The sequence below is a fragment of the Diachasma alloeum genome, unplaced genomic scaffold (genome assembly GCF_001412515.2).
Source record: "Diachasma alloeum isolate Michigan unplaced genomic scaffold, Dall2.0 Dall_scaffold_00874, whole genome shotgun sequence".
Lineage (NCBI taxonomy): Eukaryota > Metazoa > Arthropoda > Insecta > Hymenoptera > Braconidae > Diachasma > Diachasma alloeum.
The window spans coordinates 181,612-198,143 of record NW_021680995.1 but is presented as its reverse complement, the minus strand read 5'-3'; the positions used below and the strand labels follow the sequence as shown (position 1 = coordinate 198,143).

Here is a 16,532-nt window from a genome sequence, read left to right as displayed (position 1 = left end):
TCCTGGCCTTTTCACCCTATAAAAATAGAAATTAGTTATCGATTACTTGAAGGCAGACATTAATTTTCTTGGAAGAAAGGAATTTTGAATCAGCCTTACCTGTTTCCCTTCATCGAATTGCCAAGTCTACGGTATTTAGTCCTCCTTGGAACACTCTCTCCAGTTGGATCACTCACATATTTTTTATAACGCCCGCGCTTGTCTCCATTTGAAGCCATTTGTGAATAACAGTCACAGTCTAGTAGTAGAAGTGAAGTAAATGAAAGTTAACGTCTTACAGGTTAGAAACACGTCAAATATGATGAAAAAAATTTCGTTCAATGATGGTCAAAACGAAAATAATTATTTATTGCGACAATGTGAAAACATGACACTCAACACACATTGACACACTGTTGACACACAAATTGACGCATACTAACTCAAACTCAATTCATAGCTCAAGCAAGTGACTCTGTCACTGAATAATCAAAAAATTTACCTATAAATAATTGGTTTTGTTGAAACTGTGGTTTTTAAAAACATTTCCTTTTTAATGTTCATAACGCCTTGCGGTATATGACCTTGCTATTGAAATTTGGGAAATTATCAACGGTTCCCACTAGTCAATTGACCAGCGTGGTATTCGACACGTTTACACCGGCATCCATGGGCTTGCCGTCCGGTGAAACTTGCAGAAGTGTTTGAGTGCCGATTATTCAGGCTTCACGTACTGGATCGCCGTGAGATAATTGCTATTTCTTTACATTGTTTGTTGTGTATTAAAAAGTAAGAATTCGACAAAATAAAATAACTATCAGTCAAGTAAGTGTTTCGCTTAGTATTATTCATATTATTTGGATACATTTTTTAAAATTATTATTATTTGGATAAAATAACCTCAAAATTCTTTATTAGTTACTCTCTCATTGCCCCTTTCAAGTGTTACAATAATATGAATAGTGGTCCCATGACAATCGCATTGGTCAGTACCTACGAGCGAAGGTATATTTGCAATTATTTTCCCATTGTTGTCAATTCAAATGTTGATACCGAGAGCACAACTAATGGGTTAAAAAAATGTCTTGAAACCAAAAATTTGTAATGAAAATGATATTGAAAATAGAAAAATAAGAAAAAAAAAATGTTCATAACCAATACAATCGACGATATTCTATGCCACAGAATGATGGACGCCCCACCTAAGTATGCTCTTATCAAGTGGCTTGGTGGTACAGATAAAGGAAAGTACACACCCGATATACCCACAGAGTGGATCAAGGACTTTAATTATGGTGCGTATTTAGCCACTGACCCTGATGATCAAGAGTCATACATTGTCAAGTGGCATGAAGGGAGTGAACCATTGGGAGGCTGGCCCTGCTACGATGGTGAAATTATTCAATTATCAGGTAATTTATCCAGTCCTAATTCATTGAATTCAATTATTTGATAAGAATGTGTAAAATTTAGGTGAATATTTTCAAGGATTTTCTCTGGAATTTGGTTAGTTATCATTTCATAATCAAATAGTAAAGTCAACTTAAGTACAATAATCTTTGTGGATCTGTTCAAAACGAGAAAAGTAAAAGAAGAACCTTCGAGGATCGCCTGTGGAGCTCACTCGAGACTCCATCAGTGCCTCCAACTCTCCAATAGACTCTAGAGAGTCCACGAACCTTCAGAAGAGCCCCACAAATTTGAATTGCTCGTCAAAAATCGCAGTAAACATCAATAATCCACCAGAGACGCCATTCACTCCTCCATTATCCCAATGAGTTATCCACCAGTGATTTCTAGATTGGATTATCCATCACCGATAGTGCCTCCACCTAATTTGGCCAGTAGTTTAAATCCAAGTATAAATCACATTCCAATGCCCACAAAACCCGTCTCTCGCTGCAAACGAAGACGACGCCTTTAGAGCGGTGCGAAGAGTCATGGATTTCGCTCAGGAGCTGATGAGAATGGGCACGGGTGACTGCAGCATCATCAGCATCATCAACCTCTGCTGCTATACCTTCATCATCTCTTTCAAACACTGCTCCACCCAGAAACATCACTCTTTCTCCAATGAAAGAGATTAATTAATCCTATTAAAAAAAAAAAAACTTCTCCAATTCCACTGAAACAAGGATTCATAACCCCGAAAAAATATCGTTCGAAAGTGACAGTTAATGCCAAATTACAATGGAGAAAATTGAATCAATCGAAAGAAGCGCGAGTAAACGTCATTTTAGCGGTACCAGATGCTAAAATAGGATTGAATTTAACTTTTTTTAAAATTCACTTTCTAATCCTGAGACACCTAAAAATCAGTCCCATCAGCTCAGAGCTGTCAAACTGAAACATCAGCCAAGAAAATCTAAGCATGAATTCTAGATTTGATGGATCTCCTCAGATCCTCCCAATTCGACTCTCTAAACCTCTTCCCAAGTCCCTCTGTGAGCCCTCATCAAATTCATCACGCTCCTCGCATACTTCAGAGCCCTCGGACCCGTCACCCGTGCCCTCGATGTCAAAAAAGCCCAGGGAGACGAGTCAATTCAACAATTGTTGATCATAATCATCATTATCTTCAGCATAATCAGCAAAAGTCGATTCACCTAATTCAAGTTTATCAGCACAATATCAGGTGCTGGTGAGGCTGGGGCATTAATTATGGATGAGTTGGATGATATTTTTAGTTTTGTTGAATAAATGATATCAAAAAATGGCGAGAACGAAACTTCCAGTCACAAGATATTGCTATTGTATTAACTTGCTTAAATAATTATTTAAAATTATTATTATTCTGTTTCAAAAACAAGGAAATTTTTGGATTGATCGTTGAACTCTGTATATCTCTATTCATGAACTGACAGTTCAACGTTTTTGGTTAAAAAAATATTCATTATTTTGTTATTCATTCCAGATCGAAAAACAGTGTGTGAGAGACTCTTCAAAACACTGAAAGGCGTTGCGTCTCCAAATTTGAAGATTAACCATGATGAAAAACACACTAACAACGCGAGCTTTCAAGTATTGAATGATGACCCAGTATTGAATGATGAAGATTCAGAACGATCATCTACGAGTGACTCTGAAGATGTCAACAGCACCCCTTCAACAGAGCTCGATAGTATTCTACCAATGGTATGAATCAATTTTGGCTTGTTATTATTTTTTAATTTCAGTAAGAAAGTGGTGATGGGTAATAAATCGATCACATTGAAGTATTATCTACTGAAAAAGAAATGGGCGAAACGCCTGCGATTAAGGAGGTGAGTCTATATGAGAGCTTTACTCCAATCCGTTAATCTGTCAATAATGAAGGCAAGAGAACAAAGATAAAACTATTGTTCACTCTATGAGAAAGAATAATTCCGTAACATCAATGACAATGATGGTTCGTTCTTATAAATATGACAAGTAATAAGGAAATATTATTCTTAGAGTGTCACCCAGAAACAGCTAGATATGAATTTACAAGAAAGTGATGATACTGTCTCGCAGAATGGCAGAATTCTGGACCGAAGCAAGAGTAAAAGAAGCCGGGAAGAACCTAATCTCTCCGCCCACGTCAACAAAGTAAATATCCCAGTGTAAATCTTAATCTAACTTAGTCGTAAACTGGAAAAAAAGTACAATACATTGGCAAGATGCTCAATGTTCACTCTACACTCAATTTTTTTTTACAATAATTGTGTTAAATTAAGAAATGAAATTACTTGTTCAATGTTATGATTTATAAAATCTTGTTGATTTTTCAATTTAATTCTGCATGTAAGCGTCTGATTTCTATTCATTCTAGAAAGTCAAAGGCCACGGTGAAAATCAGCAATCATCGATCGATGCAATCCTAAATGGTAAAAGTTTACTTGCGAAATTACGTATCTTGAAAGTCCTGATTAGTGAGATTGTTCACAAATAAATTTATTTTTCAGTTGTTACATCTATGCAAAATCAGATCGACAAGCTTACAAACAAAGAAAATGTTCTAGTGAATGTAAATATGTCATCCTCTCCTTCGAGAAACAGAGACGATGAAGAACGAGATGAGAAAGACAAGGTTAATTAATTTTACTTCAATTGAATTAATGATTATGAATTTTTTTTTGTATTCTGATTGCTGGTTTTTTAGGACGTTGAGATCGGAAAGAGAGGAAGTGGCGTTATTATTAATAAAGGCCAGTGGGATTACGCAATTGCCCAAAGTACAGCATCGTGTATGGCTACTCCCTTGAATGATGTACTATTCCCCTACGAAGTTTTATTGACAAGCAATTTACGTGGTGGAGCTCGAAAAATGAAACCAGTGGCAGGGATTGCCCAACCAGAAAGGCATGAAGCTCGTGACAAAAAGATTATTAAAGAGGTTTTCGGTGAGATTTTGTGTAACTTTAATTATTCGTTTTAGTGCTTGATCTCTCCGATTGCATAAAAATTAAGATTTTTCAAGGTCTACTTGTACTGTCTAGATACCGTTGAGAGACATCAGACAAAGACCTTCAATTCAACACTCGTCGGTAAAGCTAGTAATGACCATTTAAATTATCTCCGAGCACAAAAGAGAAAAAATGATCTCCTTGAGCAACGACTGATAGAAGGGACAAGTCAAGTATCAACGAACCACACGCCCACTAATCCGACAAAGAAGTAGTAAGACGTGATGATAACTTTATAAATTCCTAGAAGAACTTATGCTTGAAAATAAAATAATTACGCAAATTATTTGTTCTACAATAATCGATACATGATAATCGATACAGTTCAACTTGATTTGTTCAACAAATTATTACTACTCAATTTTCAACGTTTGTGAAGTCGATAGAATAATACATAACTCTATCTCATGGCTGTTACTACTAATTCCAATGAGTTATCATCAAAAGTAGTTTTTAGCGTTTTTTCGACCGTGATATAACACGTGATGTGATGTAGTCATTATCCAGAATATTTCAAGTTTATTACTTCGTTCAATTTATTATTTAAAGTTTATTGGCTATGACTTTTGGGGACCCTGGTCCACAATGACTTGGCCGTGCGGTCAACTTAAGTTATCACTTTAGGTCCTACTTTAAGATAAAATCGTTTATTATTCCTAAGATTATTGACATCAAAAGAGTCTATCAAATTCCATAATACCTAACTCTATGTCATCACTGGTGCTGACAATATTTACCAAATGTTATTAAGGTTTTGCGCCTCATTTTAAACACATTGAAATTTTATATGGTTCTTGCGGAAAAAATGAAGCATCATTACGGAGATTGAATGTTTTTCAGGGTTTCTGATGCACATCAGACATCATCTCATTGTTATTACTAGTCGTAATTACTAAATGTTGATAAGGAGATCTTAAAATCGTTTTGTCAGTTAATTTGAATAATTCATCATATGTTGAGACGATAAGAAAATGATTCTGTCGCATATATTGTTGTTAAAAAAAGCATCGTCTATTATGGTAATAGCATTAAGTGCGTGATTCTTTAGACAAGTGATGCTGTTGGTAATAGTTGTACCAGATATTATTAGGATTTATGATCATTATATGGTTTAATTGGAACCCGTCTTCATTTCATATTATTTTTCATACACACGATATACTAAGAGAATAAAAAAAAGTATTCATGTATTAAACATATATTCTTTCACCGCATAATAGTGTCTGAAATCAAAAATATATTTTTCACATTAATCAGAAGTACCGTTGAATATATAATTTATTGTCTGCATATCGCTCGATATAGAAAAAGTACGAATATATTCTATATATATTTAATTCCACGGGGGTTTGCATTTACCGGCTGCATATATGATTGTATATATATTTTATATATGTCTTATATAATCATATATAAAATATATATACAATCATATATAAAATGTATATGTATCATATACACGATTATGTATGGCTCTGTATAAATCTCATATATGGATCATATATGATTATTATATATAATCCATATACGGATCATATATGGATCATATATGATTATTATATATAATCCATATACAAAAATGGACCAATTTTCTATATTTTTAAATATATTTAATATATCTCATAATATATTACCTATATTTTTCCATATATGTTCTACATTTTGACATATATAAATTATATAGGACAAATATATTTTCCACATATATTTTTTTCCATGGGGGTTGCTCGATTTACAAAGTCAAAGGAAGCAAATCTTATCCAATTACTTGATCGGGAGTCGATTGGAAATCGATTACCCTCTCAATATCTAAGGCATTTGAAAAGTTTAGTTCCAGATATCGATGATGAAGTCTTGAGGGCACGCTGGCTAACTCATCTTCCGGAGAGCACCCGAGCATGTCTGGTGATCCAGCCCCAGGCAAACATCGATGACCTAGCAACGCTCGCAGACAAGATCCACGAGGTCTATCATCCGGATACTGTTGCGGCGATAACAAAGTCGAGTACAAGGGAAAACGCACAGCTGGCCGCTCAGGTCGCAGCACTCACCGCGTCTGTCGCAGCCCTGCAAGCACAAAACTTGTGCTCACATCCACGCTCACGATCCCGCGGGCAAGACAACAACAACCACCCGCATAGCAGGTCGAACACCAAGGTCTTCGGACAAACGCAGACCTGCTGGTACCATTTTAAATTTGGTAATCGAGCGCGTAATTGTTCGTCCGGTTGTAAGTTTCAGGAAAACTCCAGGGAGAGACAATAGTAACGGAAGTCGTCTCTCACTTGAAATCCCGCCGCCTATTCATCACCGACAGAACGACTGGGACCCGATACCTACTGGACACAGGCTCAGACATCTCTGTCACGCCTTGCAGGCGGCCAGCAAACCAAAGGGACACCAGCGGCTATCAACTTTTCGCAGCCAACGGTACCATCATCGATAAGTGCAGCTACACGTCCATCTCGCCCGATCTCGGTCTCCGCAGAGACTTAACGTGGCGTTTTGTCGAGGCAGACGTCAGCAGACCCATCGTTGGTGCTGATTTCCTGCACCACTTCAATCTGCTGCCGGATTTGAGGAACGAGTGCCTAATCGACAGCTCAACAGGCCTAAAATCGAATAGCCAGTTTACGCGTTACCGCGCACTGCCTGTTAAGCACCTCGAGATCAACGGGGATTCGCCGTACGCGTCCATCCTGAAAGAATTCCCGGCAATAACGAAATCAGAGGGACTGCTCAGAAAAACGGAGCACTCTCCTCTCCACCACATTAGAATGACACCGGGACCACCTATCTCCTGCAGAGCGCACCGTTTGGCGCCAGAGAAACTCAAAAGCGTGCATGCTGAATTTTTGAGCATGTTAAAACTGGGAACTGCAAGGAGATGTGAAAGTCCTTGGTCATCTCTGCTCCATTCGGCCCCGAAAAAGAACGGCGAATGGAGACCATGCGGAGATTACCGCGCATTCAACGACAGAACTATACCAGATAAGTACTCTGTTCGTTATTTAGAGGATTTTGCTGCCAACTTGTACCGCAAAACAATTTTCTCTACCATAGATCTGGTCAAAGCGTTTAATCAAATTCCAGTTGCACATGAGGACATCTGAAAAACCACGATAATCACGTCTTTTGGACTTTTTGAATTTCCGTACATGACGTTCGGCCTCAGGAACGCGGCTCAAACCTTTCAACGCCTAATAGATGAAGTGACACGCGATCTACCATTTCTATTTCCATACATAGATGACATTTTGGTAGCATCGGACAACGAAGAACAACATCGCGAACACCTGAGAATGCTTTTTCAACGCCTACAGGACTACGGATTGATAGTAAATGTCGCCAAATCAGTCCTGGGGCATCTAGAGGTCATTTTCCTTGGACACACGATCAACGCCCAGGGAATTAAGCCTCCCAGAGATCGATTCAACGGGATTCTCGAATTCACGAGGCCTACTACTGTAAAAGCACTGCGCAGGTACCTCGGTAGTTTAAATTTCTACCGGAAGTTCATCAAGGAAGCAGCAGAAATTTTCGCTCCACTGAACGCGGCCACCCAGGATCTAAACGTCAAAGGAAAGCATCCAGTAACCTGGACTCCAGCCCTTGAAGAAGCCTTCACGCGCAGCAAACAGGCTCTGGCAGAGGCCATTCTGTTGTCTCATCCAAATATTGAAGCAGAGTGGGCCATTTCCACGGACGCGTCAGATCATACGATTGGGGCCGTTTTACAGCAGAAACACCGCAATTCCTGGCAACCGCTTGCATTCTTTAGCAGGAAACTCACGGATTCCTCGCAAAAACACGCGACTTACGACAGGGAAGTGCAGGCGATCTACGAAGCGGTAGTGCACTTTAGACACATCTTTGAAGAGCGTCATAAGATAAGTTTCACTGACCATAGACCGCTGACTAACGCGTTAAAGCAAAAACCAGAACGAGCTTCACCCTGGCAATACCGAAGATTGGACTACATCGCTCAATTTTCTGCGGACATCCGGTACGTCGCGGGCCCACACAACGTCGTGGCAGACGCTCTGTCACGAGTCGAAGCCGTCTCAACCGCTGTCACAACGCAACAGCTCATAGATGCCCAACGCGACGACCAAGAGCTTCAACGGCTACTCCAGCGACCGGACGTGAATCTACGACTGGACCGCCTACAACTTCCAGGAATGGAAGAACCACTGTACTGTGATGTGTCATCAAGTACAGTGCGCCCATCTGTGCCTGCCCAGCTGAGACACCAAGTATTCAACTCGCTGCACTCAATGGCTCATCCTGGATGCAGAGGTTCACGGAAACTCATCACGCAACGCTACGTCTGGCCCAGCATGAATAAAGACTGCTCTGAATGTACCAAACACTGCCTGGAATGCCAGAAAAACTAAGTCACGCGACACGCGGTTACACCAATAGCTGAAATCGAAACACCATCGCGACTTTTCGAACACATACACGTCGATCTTATCTCTCTTCCTGCTTCAAAAGGACACAGCTGGTATTTGACCATCGCCGATCGATTCACGCGGTATCTAGAGGCAGTTCCATTGATTGATGCAAAATTGCCTACAGTAGTTGACGCGATTCTCTACCACTGGATCGCACGCTTCGGAATACCTCTGAGAATTTCGTCTGATCAAGATAGTCAATTCTTCTCAGACACGTTCAAGGGGCTCACGCGAATCCTAGGCACCAAGAGGATCATGACAACGCTTTTTCATCCTTAATCAAATGGTTTGGTTGAGAGGCTACATCGCCAACTAAATGCAGCCCTGCGATGTCACGGCGGAGCTTGGTTCGACGCACTTCCCCTAGTACTTTTAGGGTTGAGATCCGCGCGGAAGGACGACCTTCAAACGACCCCTGCTGAGCTAACGTATGGGGAACCTATCCAGTTACCCGGAGAGTTCCTCGTGCCAGCAAACCAACAAACGGCAGCACCGGAATTGGTGAGAAATCTACGCGAACATTTTCGTACAATCACGCCTGTTCCAGCTGCACACCATGGTATACGTTCAACGTTCATCTCCAAGGACTTATCAAGGTGTACGCATGGTTTCGTTCACGACGACCACGTGCGAATGGCATACCGACCACCATACATCGGCCCATTTCGTGTCATCAGTCGCCACGACAAATATTTCGTCATTTGGTTCAAGTCCGGAGGTTTGGGAAACTACAAGAACACACCGATCTCCATCGACCGACTGAAACCAGCGTACATGCTGCCGGAGGACATGGATCAACTTCCAGGACAGACTCCGCACCAAGGCCTACCCGACGAGCCTCAACAACAGGACCAGCCGCAGCCGAGCCCGGCAACCGCTGCTGGAAGACGGAGAAGAGGCGTAACATTCGCCAACAGACCGACAATTCACGTCTACCACGTCTAAGTCTCCTCATTCAAAAATTTTTTTGTTTTTTACCTGCTTGCCAAACCTGAAAAATTTTCCTGTTCCTACAATAATCATTTTCTGTTGCAGATTCACAAAAACTACGTTTTTTTACTTCAAGCAGGGGAGTCATGTAGAGCCTCGCTACATCCTAAAACGCGAACACTGGCTAACGACGAGCACAGGCATTTGCCATCCCACTCGCACCTTCAGTGTCACGCGTATTCTTTTCTGATTCGTCAAATCGGAAGGATATCCGGCAGTCTCGCTGACACCTTTCCGTGCGAATATTATTCAGTCTCACAGTACAGCTCGTATCGCACACTTGATCAGATCATATTATTTTCTCTTCACCTTTGTATTAATTTGACGCGGATAATAAATCTGTAATTATTAGTTTAATTGCATTTGTTAGTGGATTGTTACCTTCCCGACTACTCCTCATTCCCTACACTCCCTCACCCCCCTCCGGATACATGCGGCTATCTTCAATACCCCAGAGAAACCGCATGATCATGGATTTTCTCCGAAATGCTTTTTTTTAGATTATCAAAAATCAGCGCATGTTTCCGAAGGGGTAAATTTTATAAAAATGTAATCTCAGATCCCTCCCCCTAACCCCCCCAAATTTTCATTCCTCCGGATACATGCGCTAGTCTCATTCATTTTCTCCGAGATTTATTTTTCGAAAAATAAAAAAAAATCAGCGCATGTTTCCCTCCGGAGGGGTCTGAGATTACATTTTTATAAAATTTACCCCTCCAGAAACATGCGCTGATTTCTCATAATTAAAAAAAAAAGAATTTCGGGAAAAATACAGGATCACGCGGTTCCTCTGGGGGGTTGAAGACAGCGTCATGTATCCGGAGGGGTAAAAATTTAGGGGGGCGAGGGGGAGGGACCTGAGATTTCATTTTTTTTAAATTCACCCCTCCGGAAACATGCGCTGATTTTTTATAATATAAAAAACAATAATTTCGGGGAAAATGCATGCGTATGCGGTTTCTCCGGGGGATTGAAGACAGCCGCATGTATCCGGAGGGGTGAAAATTTAGGGGGGTGAGGGGAAGGGGTCAGACATGACATTTTTATAAACCTCCGGAAACATGCGCTGATTTTTTATAATTAAAAAAAAAGAATTTCGGGGAAAATACATGATCATGCGGTTTCTCCGGGGGGTTGAAGACAGCCTCATGAATCCGGTGGGGTGAAAATTTAGGGGGGGAGGGGAAGGGATCTGAGATTACATTTTTATAAAATTCACCTCTCCGGAAACATGCGCTGATTTTTTATAATATAAAAAACAATAATTTCGGGGAAAATACATGCGTATGCGGTTTCTCCGGGGGATTGAAGACAGCCGCATGTATCCGGAGGGGTGAAAATTTAGGGGGGAGGGGAAGGGATCTGAGATTACATTTTTATAAAATTCACCTCTCCGGAAATATGCGCTGATTTTTTATAATCTAAAAAAAAGAATTTCGGGGAAAATACATGATCATGCGGTTTCTCCGGGGGGTTGAAGACAGCCTCATGAATCCGGTGGGGTGAAAATTTAGGGGGGAGGGGAAGGGATCTGAGATTACATTTTTATAAAATTCACCTCTCCGGAAATATGCGCTGATTTTTTATAATCTAAAAAAATTAATTTCGGGGAAAATACATGATCATGCGGTTTCTCGGGGGGTTGAGAATAGTCGCATGTATCCGCAGGGGTGAAAATTTAGAGGGGTGAGGGGGAGGAGTCTGACATTACTTTTTTATAATATTTACCCCTCCGGAAACATGCGCGATTTTTAATAATTGAAAAAAAAGAATTTCGGGAAAAACACATGATCATGCGGTTTCTCCGGGGGGTTGAAGACAGCCGCATGTATCTGGATGAGTGAAAATTTAGGGCGGTGAGGAGGAGGGATCTAAAATTAAATTTTTATAAAATTCATCCTTCCGGAAACATGCGCTGATTTTTTATAATCTAAAAAAAAATTAATTTCGGGGAAAAAACATGATCATGCGGTTTTTCCGGGGGGTTGAAGATAGCCCTATGTATCTGGAGCGGTGAAAATTTACGGGGGAGAGTGGGAGGGGCCTGAGACGACATTGTTACAAAATATAACCCTTCGGAAACATGCGCTGATTTTTTTAATTTTTCGAAAAATAAATTTCTGAGAAAATGCATGAGACTGGGGTTTTTCTGGGGGGTTGAAGACACCCGCATATATCCGGAGGGATGAAAATTTAGAGGGGTGAGGGAGAGGGGTGTGAGATTACATTGTTATAAAATTCACCCCTCCGGAAACATGCGTTGATTTTTTATAATAATTTTTTTTTATAATAATAATAAAAAATTTTTATAATAATTTATAATAAGATTGTTTGTAAACTAAAAAAAATTAATTTCGGGGAAAAAACATGATCATGCGGTTTCTCCGGGGGGTTGAAGACAGTCCCATGTATCCGAAGCGGTGAAAATTTACGGGATTGAGGGGGAGGGATCTGACATTACATTTTTATAAAATTTACCCCTCCGGAAACATGCGCTGATTTTTGTTAATTTTTCGAACAATGAATTTCGAAGAAAATGCATGAGACTGAGTATTTCTGGGGGGGTTGAAGACACCCGCATATATCCGAAGAGATGAAAATTTAGGGGAGTGAGGGGGAGGGTTCTGATATTACATTCTTATAAAATTTTCCCCGAAATTCATTCGTTAAAAAATTATAAAAAATCAGTGCATGTGTTCGGAGGTGTAAATTTTATGAGAATGTAATCTCAGACCCCTCCCCCTCGCCCCATACATGCGCCGCAACACCCTTCTGTCGACTCGTTCGGCAGACGGCTGGCCTGTGACTGCTGCGGCAGCAATCGCAGTGCTGTTGTGGAGACCTAGTTACAATTAGAGTTCCTAGACAGGCTGCCAAGTTCTCTAGATTTTAATGGAANTTACAATTAGGGTCCCTAGACAGGCTGCCAAGTTCCCTAGATTTTAATGGAAATTTGAATATAGAATAATTATTTGGGGAGATTTATCGATATTTTGAGACATTGAATTAAGAGATAATCATGTATTTGTACGTCGTTTAAATTGTCGAGATGTTTAAAGTATTCTTGAGGTGTTCCACGGGGGAAATTCCCCGCAGCTGCATTTTTCTAGCTACGTGTTCCTTTCCCGAGTAAATTGTCGCCTCTCCGAGATTTTCGAGTATTATAAATCAGTTGAGACCTTTAGAAATATTCTCTCGCTCTCTTTTACAGTTTAATATGATTTTGGGCCAGTCCCCGCTTGATTTATTTCTGTCGAAATACTTTCGGAAATTTTTTGCATTCCTTTTGGTTTACGACTTAATCCCTTCCGTTCACCGAGGGTTGAAGCGAGGCGCGGGATCTCTTTACCTGGACTTGAAAATGCCCCTTCGATGGACGCGCGACTCTCTCTCGGTACCCTCATTACCTCCGTCCTCAGGATGAATTTTCGGGTTTCTTGCAAAATGATTCGTTGAACCCCCTCTACCCCTAAAATTGGTGACACCTCAGGGATACTTGAACGAGTAGAGTGTGGGAGAAGAAACTGAAATTGTAATCACTCCTATCCCAGGTGTTGAGAAGTAAAGATCTAAATAATTGTGATATTGAAAGTTGAGAAGAGACAATATTGTGAAGACTTTTTGAGGAATAATTTGACCGTGAAAATAATGTAAACTCGAGTTTTGGACTACTGTAGAAGTAATTAAATACAAAGAATTATTTGTGTTACTTAAATCTGGGTTTAATGTGTTTAAACTTTATTTCAAATATCCCGCACTTACAGAGCAGAGTGGTTTAGCACTCCACGGGCAACTTACCCACGAGCCCTCTGGAATTTACTAGACTTGAAAATCCACACACAACACTGTTAACCCGGCCAACCAGGGCGGTCATTTAACCCTAACGCCATCTCGCGGCATTCGTTAACCGGGGATTGTATTGGCATAATTCCACGTTCACCCATTTTTGCTAATTATTAGAAAATAAAACAATAAACCGTATTAATTGAAACAAATCGATCATCTTTCAACTTTTTAACTATTTTCGGATCCGTATTTATGTCATTTTCGGCCTCTTTCACATTAAAATAACATCCTCGCTACATCCTCGTAACATCCTCGTAACAGCCAGGGTACTAAGTTGCCAGGGTTGCTCTTGGAGAAGCACGATTTATCAATAGGAAATAACTTTCTCAAACAGTGCACCTGCAGATTGGAATTGATAGGAAGAATGTTTTCTTCCTATTTGTTAAAAAATCGAAAGATCACAATAAGTAAGAAAAATATTCTTAGATGTCCCCCCTTCGATGTCATACATCAACTTATCTATATATATTTCTCGTAAAAATTGCTTTTTTTTGGTTCAAATTTATCAAAATTATTAAAAAATTTGAATGAAAGTTACGAATAAGATACACTAACGTAAATCTAACATAAGGACCTTGTTCAAGCCTCAGAGTTAAATCCTTATAACGGATTTTTGTACGATGAGATCAAAAAAGTATTTTGATTAGATTCAGATTTCTTCTTCTCTGATGAAAATTTTGATCCAGAAAAGAGGTCACGGACAGCTCAATGAATCTAAAAATGAAGCTGTCAGACTTTTCTGTCATATTTTTGTTAAACGTTGGGATTTTTCAGAGGTAGGTTTCCCTTGCCTTCTAAATTAGTGCTAAATTTGAAGAATTTCTCCTCCAGACAAGTGATTTCACACAGTTAAGGATGTTCTACACCCTTTCTGCCAAAATTCGCGTTTTTTTAATTTTTCTGGCAAACTTATGATGGAATCGACGTGAAAAAATATAACGTTTTTGCGTTTTGTCATTATTTAATGACTGACGAAATTTTAAGGTGGTGCGAACATTTTCCTGCGTTTTCTATAAACTTTTAAAAAGAATCACAAAACTGTAGAAAAAACGCATGAAAATTATCGCACCACTACGCAACTTCGTGAGCCATTGAAGAATGACAAACCACAAAATCGTTATATTTTTTCACGTCACTCCCATCGATAATTTGCCAGAAAAATGAAAACAACGTCAATTTTGGCTAAAAGGGTGTCGAACATCCTTAACAAGTAGATGCTTTTATTTCCGATTGAAAATCCTCCATAATTCACGAAACATAAAAATCGTCATAATAATATTATTGATAATTTTGAAAAATGATAAAAGATGTCAAAACATCTGGACTCATGGTCGTATCATACAGACCATCTCTGCAAGTGATACTCAATGTTGAAATGTAAGCTGGGTATCTATCCAATTATCTGGACCCCCTATTTTGTTCAATGGTTGTTCTCCTGTGGATCTATAAGATATTCAGTACTATTCTCTACTATTGCCTTATAAGGGGCTGCTGTTAATGCCCTGACTCGTTGGCTTATTGTATGCCTATCACTTTATGAAATAAGTCATTATAATTGAAGAACTAAAAATCGACGTATTTTTCGTCTACCCAGTTGAACTGAACTGGATTTTTCCAGAAATTTCTTTCATCCATTTATAGTTTTTTCTTCGCAACTAAAATCCCATAGGACTTTTCAAATAGCCAATGGATAATTTCATCATTTCCAAAAAAAAAAACACCAACTAGAGTTTCTTTTTGAATTTCTTTGTTTTTAATCCAAGTGTTTCTCAGACTACATCTAATCAATTAGCACTCTCTTTACCATGTAAGCGTTGCCTGTTCGTGAGTAGAATCACTGATTTCATGGGCTTCGTTTTTCGTTTTTTGTTTTTAGAATTTTTAAGAATTCTCCTTGGAATGAAAGCTCTATTTCTAATGAGCATGAATAATTTTATGGAACTTCATATGCACTAGGATTTCTCATTTTATCAAGATTTTTGAATTTCGCTTTTCCTAAATCTGCATCTGATAGTTCATCAAAAAAGAGACAGATGAGAATTTTTTCCGATTTTTAAAAACGTTTTGTGAAGTCCCGCAGATCTTTAGAAGTTTCTTATGATGATATGCATGTGAAAGAGGTGATAGAGTTTAAAAACATCATTATGTCGGAAAATTGTTCCCATAGTTATTTTCAATTACCACAAAACTCTTCGCAGTGCATCGAAGAATGAAAATAATATTCTTTTGAATTTTCCAACTCATTTATAATTGAATAAAATAGCATGAATTACGCTGAATATAGGGGTTTTCGGAGACCCCGTACGGCTGTTCAAAGTTGACTGATTCCTGTGGGATTTCGTTGAATGATTTTCCAACTATCTGCGTATCTTATTGCAAAAAATAGAATATTTTGCTCCATTTTGAAGCAATGAAAAATGCAAAACAAAATTTTCCAATTTCGAGGTATCGTCAGGTGCTCAGATTATGTGGTGTGCTTATGAGGCCCATATACTGGAACGGAGAAGGCTGACCGACCGGCCAGACCTTTTCTCGAACGGACCCAGTCTGTTATTGTCCTCAATAAATCACAGCAGACCCTTTTGTTCTTCGTAGGATTTTTTTTTTCATTTTTATGAATTTTCACATTAAATCTATATATTTAGATTCCTCATTGCATAGCGATTCTAAGCAAGCTTCATTCATTGAAATAGCTTAATTTGGACCGAAGTTGATTCACTGGGATTTTCAGGAAATATCAACTAGAAGTAAAAATTCAATTGAAACGATGTAAATTTTTAATTTATTAAAGTTTGCACAGAATTTTGGAATTGTTCAAATAATAATAAAAGAG

General features: G+C 39.2%; 1 protein-coding gene across 1 annotated transcript; it reads left to right on the top strand.

The window, feature by feature from the left end:
• The first annotated feature begins 697 nt into the window (after positions 1-697).
• LOC107045099 lies at positions 698-5,608 on the top strand. Its single transcript, XM_015267233.2, has 8 exons — positions 698-804; positions 1,165-1,391; positions 2,894-3,114; positions 3,415-3,549; positions 3,773-3,827; positions 3,906-4,030; positions 4,103-4,343; positions 4,440-5,608. Exons 2-8 carry the CDS (start codon positions 1,166-1,168, stop codon positions 4,619-4,621), a joined length of 1,185 nt encoding a protein of 394 aa, XP_015122719.1. The 5' UTR covers positions 698-804; position 1,165; the 3' UTR covers positions 4,622-5,608.
• Positions 5,609-16,532: the final 10,924 nt, after the last annotated feature.

Excerpts from the sequence above, each read along its gene's own strand:
- LOC107045099 (XM_015267233.2), top strand. The coding sequence starts at position 1,166 with ATGATGGACGCCCCACCTAAGTATGCTCTTATCAAGTGGCTTGGTGGT. Across the intron at positions 3,828-3,905 it reads GATCGATGCAATCCTAAATG|TTGTTACATCTATGCAAAAT; the intron begins GTAAAAGTTTAC and ends TTTATTTTTCAG. Across the intron at positions 4,031-4,102 it reads AACGAGATGAGAAAGACAAG|GACGTTGAGATCGGAAAGAG; the intron begins GTTAATTAATTT and ends CTGGTTTTTTAG.